This window comes from Hyaena hyaena, unplaced genomic scaffold, assembly GCF_003009895.1.
Source record: "Hyaena hyaena isolate Hyena2069 unplaced genomic scaffold, ASM300989v1 scaffold_176, whole genome shotgun sequence".
NCBI lineage: Eukaryota > Metazoa > Chordata > Mammalia > Carnivora > Hyaenidae > Hyaena > Hyaena hyaena.
In genome coordinates, this window is record NW_024080809.1 from 938,337 (window position 1) to 956,879 (window position 18,543).

An 18,543-nucleotide genomic window follows, 5' to 3' on the forward strand; every position below is an offset into this window, starting at 1 on the left:
TCTTCCCAGACCCTACAGAGCTGCGCCTTAGCTCAGGGGATGAGTGACTTGATCAGGGTCACGCAGCAGGTCAGGAACAGAGCTGGGATCCCAGCAATGGGTCCTCTGGAGGGACACCTAGGGTATGTCCCCAAGGATCAGAGGTTAAGCCAGCTGCAAAAGGGATGGGGGGAGGGGGGTTTCTAAGGCTCCTGTTGCCTTGGTGCTGGGGAGAGAAAGGCAACAGTAGCTCCCCCCGCCTCCCCCCCCACCTCCGGGGCAGGCCCTGCACTCCATCCCAACCCGTGGCTACAGTCTGCCCTGGAGCCAAGGCAGGGAGGGGTCTTAGCAGCGACCAGGTCCCGGGATTGGGAAGCAATGGAACATGCAGGGTCCCGGGGGCTCCCTCTGCCTCACCTCCCGCTTGCCACTGACCCAGGGCAGTCCCTCAGCTTCCCGAACCTCAGTCCCATCTGTAAAACGGGATGACCCATCACAGCCTAGCGGCGGGAATTTTTGTTTCTTTTGCTCAGGGTTCTGCGACTATCGTTACAACGTGGTCCGTGCACGAAAGATTTAAAAATGGATGGAAGAAAGTGAAGTGCCTTAGAACAAGGTGCCTCTGGGGGCGAAAAGGGAGAGGGAGCAGTGAAGGAAAGAGAGAGAGAGGTCAGGGGAATAGCAGCAGGCCCTCCGTCACGGGGCTGGGGAGTGCGGGACGAGGGGAGGCTCATGCGGCCCCTGGTGAAGCGCCTGGTGCATGGGGTGCTCCCCAGCAGGTTGCCCTTGGCCCTGACTCTGCGTCCCGGAGTCTCCCCGGGGAAGCACGGCTGTTCCGTGCAGCTTTCAGCCCCGGCCCACACAGGCTCCTTCTGCACAGGTGGAGCTGGGAGGAACCTCGACAGGGAGCAAAGGGCAGTGGTGGGTGCTCACCTCCGCCTCCCGTGCTCTCTCTTTAAAACGTGCCCCCTCCAAGGCCATGGGTGGCCCAGCTGTCTGGGCTCCGAGTGGAAAGCCATGCAAATCAGCTAATTCCCCGCCCAGCAGCTTCCCTCTGCTAACCGAGTTGTTCCGTTTATTTACGTGATGTCACACCCAATTAGCAGGGTCAGCAGCCACCACATGCAGCTCTCAGAGCTGCCTGCCCACAGCACCCTCACCCTGCAGGGCTCCTGGGCTCCCAAGTGGCCTCTGAGGCTAGTCCCAGGGGCCCAGTTTTGTTCTGGCCCCTGAGCACACAGCCATATCTTGGCCAGCCCACCTCCAGGCTTCCCCACCCTTGAGGCAGCCAGCTCACATGGCCTTCAGCTTGGGTTCTGGATGGTCACTGGTGGGCGCAACTCACTGGTAGAAGGAATGCCAGGGATCCCGCCATTCAGTGCTGTGGCTCTATGGCCTTGGCCCAAGACCCCTGCCCTCTCTGTGCTTTTGTTTCCCGTTTCGACTACGAGGTCCCTGGACGGCACAGGAAAGGCGACCTGGGTCTGACCTATCTCTGCCCCTGGGGCACACAGTCCTGGGTGTGTTCCTGAGCCGCAGGCCCCTCATTGGTAAGATGGGGTGGTGGCCGCTTACAGGAATGCTACAAAGTCAGGAGCGATTTAAATAACGACATCCTCATTACAGAGTAGACGGCAGGAAAAGGTTGCTATTGCTCCGACCTTGGTACAGTGTCTTCTCTCCTACGAGCATCTCGAGAGCAGAAACAGTGCCCTGTTCACCTCTGAAACTCTTAAGACTGGCACAAGGCCAGGCCCGTGCAGAGACGGTTGGTGAATAGTTAACTGTCCGAAGGATGGTCTGTCAGTGTTGCAGGTCAGCCACCTGGCCACTTCAGCACAGGTCCCTCGTGGCATGGGGAGTGGCCAGCCTTTGATGGTCAGGGGAAGGGAGCACAGATTTGAGTCAAGGCAGAGGCCTCCCTGGCTGTGGTTCTTCCTGGGTCCTAGTACCTCACCTCCCACCAGGAAGGCTGCCTGTCTCCACAGTTCCTCAGAAGGTCTGGCCTGTATCCACTGGCTACCGAGGCAGGAGGAGGTGACAACAAGCCTAGACCAAGTTGGACTGGTCCCCCAGACCAAGGGATGAATGCGTCTTCCTATTAGTTCATCTGTAAATCAAACAATCTGTCCATCCATCCATCCATCCCCTTTCCCACTTACCCAGTCAAACATTCACTACTTTATTCATTTCCCATCTATCCATTCATCCATGCACCTATCTATCTATCCATCCAGAATTGGATGGAGCCTAATCCAACGTCCCGTCCATCCATTCATTCATCCATTTACCCATCCATCATCTATATCTACCTGCCCATCCTTATGTCCATCCATCTACTGGTCCACTCATTCCCTTAACTCTTCATCCATCAGTTCACCCCTCCCCTGCTTCCCCTCAACTTACGTGGGCCCTGCCCTGCCCCGGGCACTGTGCTAGGCTCTGCTGGCCTTTGTGAAGAATATGGCATAGCCTCTGCCCCTAGGAACTTAGCCTGGTGGGAGGCCTGATACATGCTCCCACAGGGCCTCTAGCTCAAGGGAGAAAGAGCAGGGTGGGTGAGGTGGCCGGGTGCCCAGGAAGCCGTGGGGCTCAGAGATGGAGGGGCAGATGCTCAGAAGGGCCCATAGGGTTGGGGGGGGGGGGGCTGCTGTGCAAGAATTCGCCGATTTGTGTGGCTTTGCACATGCAGCCCAGATGTGCCTGTGACCTCTGAGTGGGGCACACTGTAGAGAGGGCACTGGTTCTTCTAGTACCGGGGGGCTGAGAACGGGGGAAAGGCAGCCTAGCCGGTGGCCTGGGGGGAAGAGGGGCAGCGGGGTGCCTGGGGGTGGTGCCTGTGAGCAAGGGCTAGAAACGGGTGGGGGCGGGTTGCCATGCTGTAGAATGAGGCAGGGCCGGGAGTCCTGGGCCGCAAAGCCCCCCTCTGGGGAGCCACAGATCCACCCGCCAGAGCTAGGCACAGCCAACACATCTGTCATCCTCAGCACGCAGACCTGCTTGCTTTTCTCTTCTGATTAGGACAGAGGCCGTCCGAGAATCAACAGTCTTCAGCCAGACACGCCGCCCTCTGGGGCAGCTGTGGAGCAGACAGACGTTAAGTGCTGAGCTGTGTCTGGCCGGAGGTGTGGAGGGGGGTGTGGGAGTGTAGGGAGCTCTGGATGGCTCGGTGGGGGTGGGGGGAGGGCATCTGGAGGGCCTGCTCGCCCTTGCAAACCTGTCAGCCTCTGGTCCCAGCGCAGGGCTCTGCGTGGACGCATGTGCGCATGCGCAAAGGTCGGGCAGGCGGTGGCGGCGGCGTCGGCGGGGGGCGGCGGGGGGCGGCGGGGGCGATGGCGGCCTTGCAACTGCCCGGGCGTACGCTGGCTGGGCATCCATCATGGTGCCGTTCTACAGACCAAGCAGGGTGATGTGGCCGCGGAGGCGGCCAGCACCTGGTGGAATGGCGGCTCAGTCTCGCCGTCTGGGGAATCTGAGCCCGGGGTGCCATGCTTCAAAGGGGTAAAGGGCACCCTGATTTCTGGGGGTGCAGAGCCGGGCACGGGAGAAAGGTCAGGGTGTGAGCAGGTGTCCGAAGAGGCCCCGTGCCTAGCGCGAGGAGGGGCTCATTCAGGGCAGCCTGACCGCACTGGTGGGGGTGGAGGCCACTGACGGGCCGATTCCTCGGGGCTGGGGAAAGTGGGGCCACAGGCTGGGCTGGGAGAGAGCCCTGAGGAGCCTCAAGGAGGAGGTAAGAGCAGAGTTGGAGGGAGGGCATCGTCTGGCTTCTATTCTATGATCAGGAGCAGAGGCGTAATTGGCGTTTGGGGGAGCTGTTTGGGCTGAGTTCAATCTGTAACAAGTCTTCTTCAATTTCCTCTCCTCAGACCCTGCCTGGGCTTCTAGAGAGAGAGAGAGAGCTGTGCTCACTGCTTAGAAGACACACACTCTCCTTCCCGAGGACCAGCCTCAGCGGGGCCCTGGAGCTCAGGGAGGGCGCGCTGAAGGGGGTGGGGCTCTGAGCTCTGCCCCCCAGGGGTCCTGAGGCCAGTGGCCCATGCTGGTGACCTGAGTGTCCTGTTAAGCCACCTAAGCCCACGGCCTCACTCCAGCACTTGCCTCCCTGCCACTGAGAACTGAGGACAACAGCCCCTGCCACCAAGTGACAGCCTGGACCCACGTGATGGGTGGGGAAACTGAGGCTCAGAGGAACAAAGGGACAGGTCTGAGATCAGGGACTGTGGGCACATGGAGGAGTGAGGATTTGGGCCCAGGTCTCTTTGAAGTCAAAGCCCATGTCCCTTCTACCATATTGCTCCTTCCTGGAGTAAAAGAACACTTAGGAGTCTGCAAAGGCACAGCTGTGCAGGAAGCTAGGAGGCTGCGCCCAGAGGGCGGTGCACCACTCCTGGCCTACACTGGGGGGCGCCCACCAACCCTGGTTCAGTCTGGCTTCTTAAAGTGGGGGGCTCTGAGCCCACCTGGAGTGTGCCCCACTTCTGAACAATCCGGAGAGGATGCTGGCACGCAAAGCACCTCCTGAGTGTGGTGTGAGCATGGGCAGGAGGGGGACTTGCCGCCCTCAGGGATGAGGCCCGCCTTGCACAGGTGAGGCTGGGCTGTGTGACTTCAGCTGGCCTTCTTCTCTTCTCCGTGCCTCAGTTACCTTTCCTGTAAGATGATCTAATTTCCCAGAACCTTCTCCTTTCTGTTTCTTTAGAGAGAATCACTGGAGCAGAAGGGCTGGGAGCTCAGGTCTGGGAAGGAGACTAGGCACTTCCCTGCATCTTCACAGGGGCCAAGTGGCATAGCAGAGCCCAGAGAAGCATGGCGCAGGCCCACACTCACACAGCTGAGAAGAGAAGGGGAAAGGAGAGGAGGGGAGGGGCGGGGAGGGGAAGAGGAAGGGAGAAGAGGGAAGGGAAGGGAAAGGAAAGGTAGGGAGGGGAGGGAAGGGGAGAGAAAGGAAAGGTAGGGAGGGGAGGAAAGGGGAGAGAAAGGAAAGGTGGGGGGAAGAGCAGAGCAGGGAGAAGAAGGGAGGAGAGAGAAGGGAAGGGGAGGAAGGGGATGGGAGGGGTGGGGGGGGGGGAAGGGAAGAGGAAGGGAAGGAAGGGTAGGGTAAGGGAGGAGGGGAGAGAAGCGGAGGGGAGAGGTGGGGGGGGAGAAGGGAGGAGGAAGGAAGGGAAGGGNGGGGGGAGGGAAGGGAAGAGGAAGGGAAGGAAGGGTAGGGTAAGGGAGGAGGGGAGAGGAGCGGAGGGGGGAAAGAGGGGAGGAGAGGGGAGGCAAGGGAAGGGGAGGAGGGGAGGGGAGGGATAGGGCAGGGCAGAGCTGGCAGATGAACCCTGCCGTGTGATGCCAGGGTTAGGCTGATCTCTGCCAGCAACATTCTCACAAGGGGGTCAGGGAGACCCAGGCAGTCAGCCCTTGGCCGCCGTCACCTCCACGCAGCACCCAGGAGGCCCAGCTACGCTCCTGGCCAGCACATCTCCTGCTCTGCCTGCCTCTCGTGCCCTGCTGTCGCCCGCTGGGCCAGGCCGGGCAGGGGAGGAGTGAGCCCAAGCCACGCACCCACCTGCTTGATGCACTGTAGTCGGTCATTGGTCTGTTGGATGTGCCTGTCCATAGAATTCATTCTGGCCGTGTCACTGGGTTCTACCCGAGAGCCATGAACGTTGTCCAGCCTGTGAAGACAGAGGAGAGTGGGTGTCACAGGGGTGTGCCAGGCCTGACAGCCTCACAGCCACTTTCCAGCCCCAAGGCGGGCATGCTGGCCCCGGTGGCTCCCAGCAGCTTCTAGGGCCCCTTGTGAGCTGTGGCGGCCTCTGTCCCAGCCAGCCCTGCGCCAGAGAGAGGAACTTCACAGCTGCCCAGCCCGCAGGGAACCCCATCTGGGCTGGGAGCAGGAGGTGCTCCTGGGTGACCTGTGGGGATGACTCCCATGAGCCTTGGGCAGGCATGTCTGCATGGGACACGACATGAACAGCACACGTGGCACACACATTACTACACACGCGTGTGTTGTGGGGGGCGGTGGGGATGGCGACCCCACCTTCAGATTTGCAGCTTGGAGCTTAGCCTACGTGATGTGGCTCTCTGGGTGCACACAGGTGCGTGAGTGTGTGTACTCACACGTGTAGGGGTCTTCCCATGTGGCCCTTACTGCGTGTGTGGTGTAAGTGCAGCAATCCCGTCGTCGGGGGCACCAGGACCCCCAACCCTACCCCCCATGCTTTAGAGTTCTTCACACCACAGATCGCAGCTTCGTTTCCCCCTTTGCCTTTCTGGGAAAGAAGGGCAGGAGTCTGCACCATCTCTCTTTTCAGGACAAGGAAACTGAGGCTCAGAGGGGGAAGGGAGTTACCCCTGGTGGCACAGGGCCCAAACCAGGAACTAGAGCTCCGACTGCCAGCCTGGGCCTCAGTGGGGCAGGGTACCTCAATGTCACAGTCACCAGGCTCACTTCCTGAGTGGCCGTGGGCCTTGGGAACGTTAACAAGAGTGTGACTTCCTTCAGGGTGGGGAAGCTCAAAGTGGAGGAAACCCTGTCACCTTCAGAAAGGCCCCGGGGTCCCCAGGCCTCTCTGGAGAGGCCACAATGGTAAAGGCAGAGATGGATGGAGAGAGAGAGAGAAAGCAAGCAAGCAAGCTGGAGACAGAGGAGAGAGCCCACCCACTCTTTAAGGGTCCAGATCCATCCCTGGGCCAAAGCAGAAGTCTGCCCATGGCTACTGGGTTTGCCTTCCCATAACCCAGCGGGCATTTCAGGCTCAGACACATGGTTCAGACACAGGGTGCTGAACAGAGACCTCTGGGCCCTGGCTTTCTCTGCTGTCCTGTGACACTGCCCTCCCAGAAGGGCCCTTATCTCCTGCTGTGTCACCAAAGATCCCATTTACCAGGCACTTTCGGCATGCTGGGCCCCTGCATTCTCTCCTTTACTCTGCAAGACTAGAATTATCTCCATATGACAGATGAGGAAACTGAGGTCCGAGATCTGCCAAGCCCCCATGGCTAGCAGGAGACTGGACTGTGTCTGTCTGCGCCCGTCTGCCTCTGTGTCCCGGCTCTCTGCCCACCCCCCCCCCACCTCCTCCGCTCCCCAGCACGAGCACCCTGGGGCTGAGGGAACTACTGGCATAGAATGTCCAGGCCCAATCTTGGGAAGAAAGGCCTGGTGTGTTCCATGGAGCTCTTACCACACAATTCCTTCAAGGCACTTCTTATTGTTCCATTTGTACTTGAAAAGGCAACTCATTTGCGTGGCTCAAAACACAAAGCCCATGAGGGGTATCCAGTGAAATGCTGGTCCTGTCCCCAGCCCCCAGATGGCCTTCCTGGGAGGGCCCGTGTTACCAGCTCCCTGAGGGTCTCATCTCAGAGACACAAAGAACTGTGGGTACTATCCCCAGGCACCCCTTAAGAGACACACAAAGCGACAGCATTCTATATACACTACTCAGACCTTGCTTTTTTCCTCTTAATAATATCTCAAAGTTTACTCCACATCAAGACATAAAGAGCCTTTTCCTTTTTCAGTGGCCACACCGTAGTCCAAGGTACTGATGAATCATTTATCCCACTAGACTCTGAATGTCCACCCCCACCAGGGGCTGGTCTAAGGCCTGAAGCCCCAAACGAGGCCCTTCAGCTCAGATGGCTCACAGTGCAGACCGAGTGATGAAGCCTGAAGCTGCCTCCAGATTCATTATTGCAAATGGTGGAGTGAGATCACCTCTTACATTGGCCACATCAGCCGTGTGTGAATTAGTCTAGAGAACACATTCTAAGAAGTGGAATGTGTGGGTCATTTGGGCATTGGTACTTTTGCGAAATGCTTTCTGGATGCGCTCTGCCTTGGAGCTCTCCCACCAGAAGGTAAGAGGAGGGGGGTAGGGCCCAACATTTATTTTTTCTACCCTCACCCACCAACATCCCTCCATCCACCCCACCTATCACGTTTATATACCCAGAGAGCCAGCTTCCCTATTCATCCTTTGTCCGTCTAAATGCCTGTCTGTCCATCTGTCTACCCATCCACTTACCCACGCATCCATCCCAACACCTTTAGTCTACATGTACCTTACCCGTGCATCCTTCCAACTCACCCAGTAAATGCTTTTCAATATCTATACGGTGCTGGGTCCTATTGCTAGATCCATTGGCCATGGAGAGAATAAAATAATTATTTTATCTTACGTTCAAGGCACTCTTGGTCAAACCAGTATTCACTCTATCTTACTCACTAGGTGACTTTTTCTTGAGCTCCTAAATGAGGAAACTGAGGGTCAGAAGGTTGAGCAGCAGCCAGCTCCAGAATCCTGGCTTTCTCCAACCTAAACTTCGGTGCAACTAGTCGGGAGGGGGCGGGGATCCCCACTGGAGACTGCGGTGTGGCAGGTGTGTGTCATGGGAGAACGTTCCTCCCCTTGCTCCTCCTGTCGGTCCCCGAGGCAGGGGCTGAGTTTCTCCTCCTGAGTTGACTGGTACAGAGCCCCAGCCAGCGCTGGCTCCTAGAGGGCTCCTGGGGCCCGAGAGGAACCATGGTGCCCAGTCGGCCAGCAGGGGGCGCTGTTGATGAAGCCAAGGACCCAGAGGGCTCGAAACCTGCACTGTGGGACTCTCTCTCTCTCTCTCTCTCTCTCTCTCTCTCTAGGGTCCTCCTCCTCTACAGTGAGCACCTCAGTGCCCCCAAAGAGGGGGGTTTCCAGCAGACTTCTCTGGCTTTCTAGGTCTGGGATTCCCCGTGTGCAGAGCAGGAGATGAGTGGGGATTAGGCGGCCTCACAAGGTCTCTCTATCTCTAGTAAACTTTTCCCAGGATGGACACAGAGCTTTATCTGGGGTCAGAGACCTAGCGGGGCCTTGCTAACTGCTTACTGGATGACTGATAGGTCGTTTCTGGAAACTGAGGGGCGCTCAGCCTATGCAGGGAAGCCCTAAGCACGCATCAGGAGCCAAACCCACCTAGGCAGCCACCTTGGGGCCCAGAGGCTGTTCTTCCTGCTGTGTGCCCCCCCCCCCATCCTGGCCTGAAACCCTGGTGAGACTCCAGGCAGGTGGCAGGTAGCAGGAGAGGCAGCACAGATCACAGGGACAACTCTATGTCCTATGTGTCTTAATCTATAGAAGAGAATGTCCAGCTGACTAAGGAGACACTCACAGGTGAGGTGACATTTTTAAACTGCTGAAATCAATGGACAGTTGGGGTTCTGAACACCAGGACTGGATGGGGCTGGCAGCTCCAGCCCCCACAGAGAAAGGATGAAGGTGTGGAAGGCTAAGGGTCTTGGGTGTGGAGAGGCGAAGGAATTATGAGAGGCAGCTCATTGAGGAACCGTATAGAATCTCCCATTTGTCCTGGACCTGCCATGTTTAGGCACCAGGCCTGACCTTGTGCATCGGTAATTTAGTTCATCCTAAAAGGTTCAGAGAAGGGAAGCAACACGACCAGGGTCACACAGCCAGGAGGGTGTTGGGCTGAGATTCAAACACTCTTGTCTTTCTGTCCATTGATGTGTTTTTCTTTCCACTCCTCCAAGACTGGAAGTCAGAGCCTCCTGGAAGCCCCCACTCAAGCCTGTGTCTGGGCCCAAAGAGAAGTCCCCCCTTTTCTACCCAATCTGTCCAAACTCATACACTTCCAAGGACCCTGGAGCACCATGGAGTCCCCTGCAAGCTGGCAGCGCAGGGAAGTGGCCATGTGCTTGGTGGCCAGCAGAGGTCGCCCTCTGCCGTGACAGTGCCGCTCGGCCCTGCTGCCACCTCCCTCCTCAGAGCTTGGGCTCCTTTAAGCCTTTACAAGTAGCTACAAATCCTCCGTGGCTGAAGCTCCAGTGCCCACGGTGGCCGGGCTCTCTGCCGGCTGGAGATCCCTGGCGGCCTGGCCCTGGGTGCAGCCACAGCCTCAGCCCGTCTCGGCGGCCTGCCTATCTCTGCAGGGGCAGGGGGCTCGAGCAGTCCAGCCCCCCACCCCCTCTAGCCCCAAGCCCTCCCTCCGGGTCTGAACAGCCAAGAGCCTGTAGGAGTTGCAAAAGTACTCAGCTTGGGGTAGAGTCTCGGGGTCTCGGGGTCTTGGGTCTTGGCCGGGCACGGAGGGGAGAGGGGAGTGGAAGACCCTGCTCTGCCTCCTTCCTCCACGCCTCCGTTTCCCTCCCTGTAAAACAAAGGGTAGCCAGCCTTTCAACATCTCAGGATTTCTGTGCCAGGAGCACCAGCTATCTGGGCAACTCTATCTCAGCAAGTGTAGAATGCATGACTTTACAACTGCAAAGCCCGTCCCAAGGTCGCATGGGTAACTCCAGGAGGGAGAGCTGCTGTCCCCAGGGTCCCTGGGAGCCAGGAAGGCAGCGGACACTGCCTGACTCAGCCACACACTATTCCTTGCACCCAGTGCTCGGCCTGGCTTAACCCGGCGGACGTGTTCTCTGCTGGTGACACATGAGCTGGCGTGGTCTTCTGACTCCCAGGTGAGTCTTTTTTTTTTTTTTAATGTTTATTTATTTTTGAGAGCGAGAACATGAATGGGGGAGGAGCAGAGAGAGAGAGGGAGACACAGAATCCGAAGCAGAGTCCAGGCTCCGAGCTGTCAGCACAGAGCCCTGTGCAGGGCTTGGACCCGAGAACCGTGAGATCATAACCTGAGCCGAAGTCGACACTCAACCACCTGAACCACCCAGGCACCCCTCCCCCCAAGACTCGCAGGTGAGTGCTGAAGGGCCAAGCTTCTAGTTCACACTCCTCACCACCTAGCACCGCGCTGGCCGTGTTTCCTCTAGGTGGTGCCTAGCACATAAGGCACTTTCGAGAGAAGCTGGTTACTCCTCTGCACGGAAGGCTGCTTGGAAATAGGGGGCCCGAGAGAAGTAGGAGGCCTTCGTGTGGCAGGGCAGGGGGTGGGGGTGGGAGAGGGGGTGCGGGGAGAGACAGCGCCGAGTGCGCCTGGCTCTCTGAAAGCATCACGGCCGTTGGCAGGCTCCTCCCTGGAAACGGGGAGTGGGGTGCTCTTAGCTGCACCGTGGAAATGTGGGGTGCTGAAGCCCTGGAGGCAGCCCCGTAGGGGGTGGGCCCACATCTGCCACACTAACATCAGGATGTCTTACTTCTCACTTTTGAGGCCAAACAAGTTAACTGGTACACTTAATTCACATGCACCCACGGGAGACGCGTTTGCGGATGGGTGCACACACTTGCATACATATGCACCCTTTTTGCACACTCGGGTGTAGGTACACACACACGCACACTCAAGTGCTAGCACAGATGCACTTGAGCACACACATCTCCTGACAGCTTGTACAGGCAAGTGGCAGGGTCCCCAGGGGAGCTGTGTGAGCAGTGGTGTGCAGAAATGATTCAATCACCAAGCACATCTGCAGCTCAGATCCCCCGGGGCGAGCGGGGCTGGCAGCGGGGACGGGGGTGGGGGGAAGCTGTACCTACAGCCTGCAGAGCAGAGGCTGCGTTCCAAGACATCGCCGGGGCCAGTGAGTTTGGGCCCTGCCACTGCTCAGCCTGGCGGGAGAGCCTGGAAGGTGTGGGGGCGGGCAGGGGACCCATCCCAGCCGACTCCTTCACCAGCTCTCAGACTCCAAGAGGGGCAGACGCCATGGGTCCTGGCTTCTGCAGGGACTTGCCAACCTTGTACGTGACAGTGTCAGTCTAGGTCCTCCTTGGCTGGCCACCACCTCCCACTACTTCAGCCACATCCTGTGTCCTTCCCGTGAGGCTGCTCCCTGTACCCTGGACTGTGCTCTGAAGATCATACCTCTGCGTCATTGCCTCCGTCTCTCAGCCCAGAATTCCTGAGCTGCTTCATCTATCAAGGCCCAGTACAAGCACTACCATTTTGTTGGTTTCCACCAGTACAGCTACTCACTTCCGATCCTACGCCCCCAGTGTACCTATCAGGCGCCATCTTGGTGGTACCAGACCAGACCAGACCAGTGGGTATGTCTTCGTATCCGTCTGTCCCATCAGCTGTGATGTTTTCCCGTGATAGTCCCAGGTCCTAGCCCGGGACCTGGTACCCAGCAGGTGCTCAGCAATGCTCATTAGATGAATGGATGGATGGGTGGGTGGATGGATGGCCATTGCTGGCATACACATGACCCAGACTAGCAAGAGCTGAAAACCCAATGACCCAGCCCTAGTCAGACAAATTCTGCACCAGGAGGGGTTCCATTAACCCAGTCCATGCTTCCCAAAGAGTGACGCACCCCTAGTGGGACAAGGAGGATTTTCGGTGGTCTGCATTTTTGCAGGGAAGTGTTTGGACTGGCACGATAATCACTGTTGAGTCTGTGGGGATTATGACTTAGGAGAAGGTTAAAGTGGGGAGCAAGAGCCGGGGTAAGTGGATTAAAGACCCATTTTACACATAGTGTAGATGGGATGAAAGTGACCGAGGTTTAGGGAAGCACTGATGTAGTGTGACACCCTACTCACCTTGGAGGTGAAGGAGTAGAAGCTCAGAGAGGTGCAGGAGCTGCCTGTGGTCACACAGCAGCTATCTCCTCCACTCCCTGGCAGCATGCACTAGGCACACTGCTTGCTGGCAGGGAAAGAGAGTAGGGGTGACGCAGAGGCAAGTCAGAGGAGAGTGACTTTGTGCCCCAGCCCAGGGAAGTCAGGGAAGGGCAGAGGGATAGGAGATGGGAAAGGGAGAGGGAGGGGAGAGGCAGCCCCAGGCAGCTGACCGCCATCAGCTGCTTCCCATTCTTGGCCAGGCAGCTGGAGCAGGTCCCCTGCTTTGGGCTTTGCAGGGTGAGGCCCCCCCGGAAGGGGGTGGGCCCTGAGAGCCAGATCTTCCTGAATTCTTATCTGTCAAACAGAGAGTTGCGGCCCTCTCCCCTCACGGGGCCGGGGAGTTGAGAAAGGGAAATCATGTAGGGGACACTGCTCTGCAAATGGCACTTCTGACGTGGACCCCGGCTTCTCCAAATCCAGTTCATCGTCCCTCCTCAGCTCAGGGGGTGCCCCCAGGCCAAGACCTGACCAAGCTCCAGCCTCCTGGCCACGCAGTGCAGATGCTCTGGCTTGGCACTCAAGGCTCCTGGAAAGATGGACCCGCTTCTCTCCATGGCCCAATCCCCTAGCACCCACCCTCGCCTACAGGAAAACCCATGGTCGACAGTGGTTAATGGGACAACACAACGTACCCTCGGTGTGCCAGCGTGGGGGGCTTCCTGGGGGACAGCCTGTTCTGGGCTCCGAGGGTTAATCCACAGGGAGGGATGACTTACTCAGGAGAACATGTGTCAATATTGCCCCGACTGAAGTGCCAGCCCGCTGTCCCAACCCACACTGTGCAGGGGATCCCAGCTGCACTTGGGTGTGCCGTGTCCCTCTGGAGCATGTGATGACGCCCCAACCCTCCTGCCTCCCCCCACCCCCCCTTCGTCACACTCCAAATCCACGACCTCACAGTGAACTTTCTCTGACAGCTTCTCTACCCTACAGGCGGAGGAGGGCCAGATTCAATCCTGGACAAGGTCACTGGGCTTTCTCTCATCCCCAAGGCCATGCATGCTGCTTCTGCTTTTTGTTTCCTAAAACAAAAGGAACCTAAGCAAGGATTGAATCAGTACGTGCCAGACATGAACTTGCCCCAGCTTCTGTCTCGGAATTCTACACCCGCTGTGATGTTCCGGTCATCAGGACCATACTAAAGAGGAAGGAACTGAGTCTAGGAGAGGCCCAATGGTTTGCTCCAGGTCACGCTACTGAGAAGCGCCAGGACTTGAACCCTGATTACAACCCCCGCGGTGTTTGACCGCACCAAGCTCTCCAGGGAAATGTGGCAGGCCTTCCTCAACTGGACACTCCCTTCCCTGGCCCCTACGGCTCTGTCCATGAAGAAGGGGACTGTCCGCTGGGGGGAGCCGAGGCCAGTGCAGAGACAGGGAGTGACGGGCAGGGAGTGCTGCCCCGTGCCCGGCCTGGGCCGCAGACTTTCCCCAGGACAGTGGTGCTCAGGCAGTGGCCTTGACCCGGCTCTGTCTTGAGTGAGGCTCTTGCCTGCAAATCCGAAGGCTTGGATGCCATGAGGTAGGGAAGAGGAGGCAGGGGAACAGTTCCCTGAGAGTCCCTGGAGGATAGGGGGCTGGATGGAGCTGGAGCTGGAGCCAGGGCCCCCTGATCACCTGCCATAGTCCTCCAGGAAGCTGTGAATAGCAGGCAGATGTTCTCAGAAAACATCTGGAGACACAAAGGTGCTCTGCACTGCCCTCTCTCCACCCCAGCTCCTCAAGGCTCCAAATCCACCTGCCTGGCATATTCCACCCAGGGAAACAGCCAAGGCAGAGCCAGATGGAACCAGAGGAGCCATTTCAGGACCGCCTGGCACAGGGTGGGCAGGGTGAGGCGTCACCCCTACCTCCCGCGCCCATGGCAGGCATTGCTAATCAATCACCACACTCCTCCCACTGAACCCAGAAGTGCCCCGCAGGTCCTCCACACGCCCTTCTGCCCAGCCACTCTGGGCCACCTGATCCTGGCACAGGTGAGGAAAACTTCCAGGCCATCCCATCTTTGACAGGGGAGTGGACAGAAGCCCAAGGAGGGGAGGGCTTAGCCTGGGGTCACCGTCCCATCAAGGCACAAGCAGAATTCTGCACTCAGGATTTGTCACCTTCTGACTTGGTACTGTTTCCCCTGACCCAGAAGTCAGAGCCAGGCTCTTTTCGAGCTGAGAGGCGGCGAACGGACCACTCAGGTGAGCCAGCCAGGTTTTAAGCGATCCCATACCACAGCTTCGCAGCCGCTTGTGGACACGTCTCCCACTCTGCAGACAGGAAAATTACGGCTCAGAACGGAGGTGTGATTTCCGCCCAGTCACACGGGGAAGCGTGGCCCACCTAGGACAATAGTCCCTCCTGGGCCTGGGCTTTTATGCTCACTAACTGTGTATGTCTTCTCCTTTAGTTAGTTGATAGGAACAGTTAGAATTTTTTTTTAATAATTTCTCAAAAAATTTAAAAAAGGGAAACAAAGGAATCAAAAAGCAGATATTTATTTGCACTAAAGCTGGTAGATGATTAAAAAAAACTAAGAGTCCCGGGGCACTTGGGTGGCTCAGTTGGTTGAGCGTCTGATCTTGGCTCATGATCTCCTGGTTTGTGAGTTCAAGCCCCGCATCGGGCTCTGCTTGTGATTCTCTATCTCCCTCTCTCTCTGCCCCTCCCCTGCTCATTCTCTCTCTCTCTCTCAAAGATAAGCAAACATTAGAAAAAACAAACAAACAAAACCAAACAGTCCTCCTGTCTTAGATCTAGAAGAGATCTGGGCATCTGCTCAAGTCTACCTTAATATTTACAGATGAGGAAACTGAGGCCCAGGGCAGGGGTAGGGGTGGGGGTGGAGCAGAGCCTTGAAGGGCCAGTCTGGGTCAGAGGTGGGGTCAGGGCTCCGACCCAGGCCTCGGGAGCACTAGCTGCCCTGAATGCCACTCTCTCTGCCCCTCACCTCGTCCAGGCAGTGCCAGCAGAGCACCAGGCCAGGCCTGTGGCCGCAGACGGCTCAGATGGGCCTGCCCGGGGAGCAGGGTCTCCTCTCCCGCTGCCCAGCACCTGTGGTTTCTGTGCCCAGATTTTCATGATCCCAGCTGGGCCGAGGCTGGCACGCTGAACTCACAAGTGCCCCCTTTCTCCCAAAGGCTGGCAGAGCAGGGGGTGAGTTGGCCAGGTGTGGGGCCCGTCCCTTTCCCTGTACTCAGGAGTCTCTGCATGGAGACTGCTCAGGGACTGTGCCACCTGTGTCCCAGGCGGGGGTGTAGGGGCCTCATCCCTAGAAGCCTCCAGGCACAAAGTGGGCATCCCGCGGGCAACCTGCAAACACGCTTCCTGGCTGTCAGCTAAGAGATGGAATTCACACTGGGTATTCCAAAGCTGCATGCCGACACGCGCGCTCACAAGGCACTGACAGTGTGCGCAGCACTGGCGGATGCGCCTCATCTGGCCCTGTTGCACCTCATCTTACACGGGCAGCACAGCTTAGAGGTCAAGTTTACCCGGCTGCCTGGGTTCAAATTCTGGCTCTGCCTTGCTTGCTAGCTCCCATGACCTGGGGCAAAATGCTGCCCTCTGTGTGCCAGCCTCGCCCTCGGTAAAACGGAAGCAATACTAACAGTGCCTGCTTTCACAGGCTGCTGTGTGTACTGAGTTAGTGAACAGGAAGCACTCAGCACAGCCCGAGCCCATGGGCGCTGGGTCTGTACCAGGCTCAGGTGTGCCCCTTATCGTCTCCATCACAGGCAGGAGAAAACCGGGCCCGGAGAGGAGCCAGGGCCTGTTGGGGTGGGGGTCGGGTCGGGGGGATACACACCACCCTAGGCACTAAAGATCTTCAACCTTTTTTTTAAACCTATTTTTTTTTAATGTTTTATTTATTTCTAGGAGCGAGAGAGAGAGAGACAGCATGAGCAGGGGAGGGTCAGAGAGAGAGGGAGTCACAGACTGAAACAGGCTCTGAGCTGGCAGTCAGCACAGAGCCCGACGCGGGGCTCGAACCCACCAACCGCGAGATCATGACCTAAGCGAAAGTCGGACGCTTAACCGACGAAGCCACCCAGGTGCCCCAAACCTATTTTTATTTATTTTTATTTTTATTTTTTTAAATATTTTTATTTATTTCTAGGAGAGAGAGAGAGAGAGACAGCATGAGCAGGGGAGGGTCAGAGAGAGAGGGAGTCACAGAGTCTGAAACAGGCTCCAGGCTCCGAGCTGGCAGTCAGCACAGAGCCCGACGCGGGGCTCGAACCCATGAACCGCGAGATCATGACCTGAGCGAAAGTCGGACGCTTAACCGACTAAGCCACCCAGGTGCCCCCCCAAACCTATTTTTAAAACATACCCAAAATATCTAGTTTTAAATCTAGGTGCAGCAAACTTTTAGGCAGAAATTCAGTTTCTGGGACGCCTGGGTGGCTCAGTCAGTCAAGCGGCCGACTTTGGCTCAGGTCACGATCTCGCAGTTCCTGAGTTCGAGCCCTGCGTCAGGCTCAGTCAGCACTGACAGCTCAGAGCCTGGAGCCTGCTTCAGATTCTGTGTCTCCCTCTCTCTCTGCCCCTCTCCCCCTTACAACTCCGTCTCTCTCTCTCAAAAATAAACATTAAAAAAAAAAAAAGAAACTCAGTTTCTGCAACAACAAAAGGGGCCGTGCTCTGTATGGGGGGAGGAGGGGCGCCTGCTCTCATACAGGTAACCCCAGGAACACGCCCTGGGCTCAAGGCTGGGTGTCTGAGGACGTGGGTGGGGCTGAGGCATCCCCCTGCCAGGTCGAGGAGCCGAAGGGATCTGTCCTAGTGGCAAAGGCCAGTTGTGGAAAGTTCCAGAAGGAAGACAGCTCCAGTTAGTACTTGACAGCATGTGCGCTGAGCTCTGTTCCTCCCGGGCAACAGCCTGGATGCCGGTATGAAGGCCGTCCAGGTCGTCAGTGTCAGGGAGGCAGGGAACCCAGAGGGGAGACACTGCCAGCTCTGGGCAAAAAGGGGGCGGCGCCCTACACACCGGGAGGAGGTGGCCTGAGGTCTGTTCCTCAGTAACAGGGCCCTTGAGATCCTCCCCAAACAAAGGATTCTCTGGTCTCATTAGCGGGAGAAAAGCTGCGTCCTCTACCCACCCCGAGAGATCATGAAAGCACTCTTGTTCATGAGGGCCTTGAACTTAATTTTTTCCCAAGTTACTAAGATTGCAAACCACTTTCTTCACTAAACCTATTTTAAAAATCCCATAGAACTCGTTTTCCCAGGAACTGGCTTTGAGAGATTCCAACCTAAGGGGTGTGGCCTGGGGTGGAGGCCTGGACAGCAGAGGGGAAACAGGACACAGAGGAGGACCGGCGGGCCGGCGGGCTGAGGGAGGGGGACCAGAAACGTTTGTCTGTGGGAAGAGAAGCCACAAGCATCGGTGTCAAGGTATGAAACCCACCGTCCCTGAAGACTGGGGCCGTGGATTCCCAAACCAGTCTCACAGCCACATTCCAGAAGCCACTGGTACCATGATACGCCCACCCAGCCTGGAGCCTGCCTGGGGGCTCCCGCCCAGCTCCCCGGCAAGGCTGACCCGGGTCGTTGGGAGAGCGGCCCAGGCCAGGGCAAAGGCCGGAGTTGGAAGGTCACGTGAGCTGCCTAAGGCAGAGGCTAGTTCCTTCTCCGCCCCACCCAAGCCAAGACCTGCAAAGGTAGGCCACAGGCCAAGGTGGCCCAGAAGGCCAGAGTTCAGAGAATGCCCTGAGGCTGTGGGGGAGGGGAGCCCCCTGGGAAACCTCTGTTCAGAGCTGTGAATAATAATGAGAACAAAATGGGTCCTATTAAGTATCTACAGTGTGTCAGGTAGCACTTTGGTGTTTTCTGTGAATTATCTTTATAATAATAATAGAACCAAAGGTAGAGTGATTAGCACCATCTATATAGACGGGAAAACTAAGCTAGGAAATGATGAAGGAACTCACCCAAGATTACAAAATGGCAGAGCTGGGATTTGAACCCAAATCTATCAGGCTTCAAGGCCCAGCATCTATCCCCTAAGCCGGGCTCCCACTCTGCCTTTGTGGACGGCCCAGCCCCGGGTGCCCTGGAGAGCCTGCACC

General features: G+C 57.4%; 1 protein-coding gene across 7 annotated transcripts in view; it reads right to left on the reverse strand.

Moving 5' to 3' along the window:
* Positions 1 to 18,543, reverse strand: part of ZMIZ1 (zinc finger MIZ-type containing 1) — a 231,926-nt gene that overhangs the window by 102,391 nt on the left and 110,992 nt on the right. For 6 of the 7 annotated variants that reach the window (XM_039240532.1, XM_039240529.1, XM_039240534.1 and 3 more), the window contains one exon: positions 5,531 to 5,639. In XM_039240532.1, coding sequence (XP_039096463.1) covers positions 5,531 to 5,590 — 60 coding nt within the window. In that variant the 5' untranslated portion in view covers positions 5,591 to 5,639. Of the gene's footprint in view, positions 1 to 5,530; positions 5,640 to 8,636; positions 8,642 to 18,543 lie in introns of those variants that run through there. The other variant, XM_039240533.1, reaches the window with a different exon arrangement.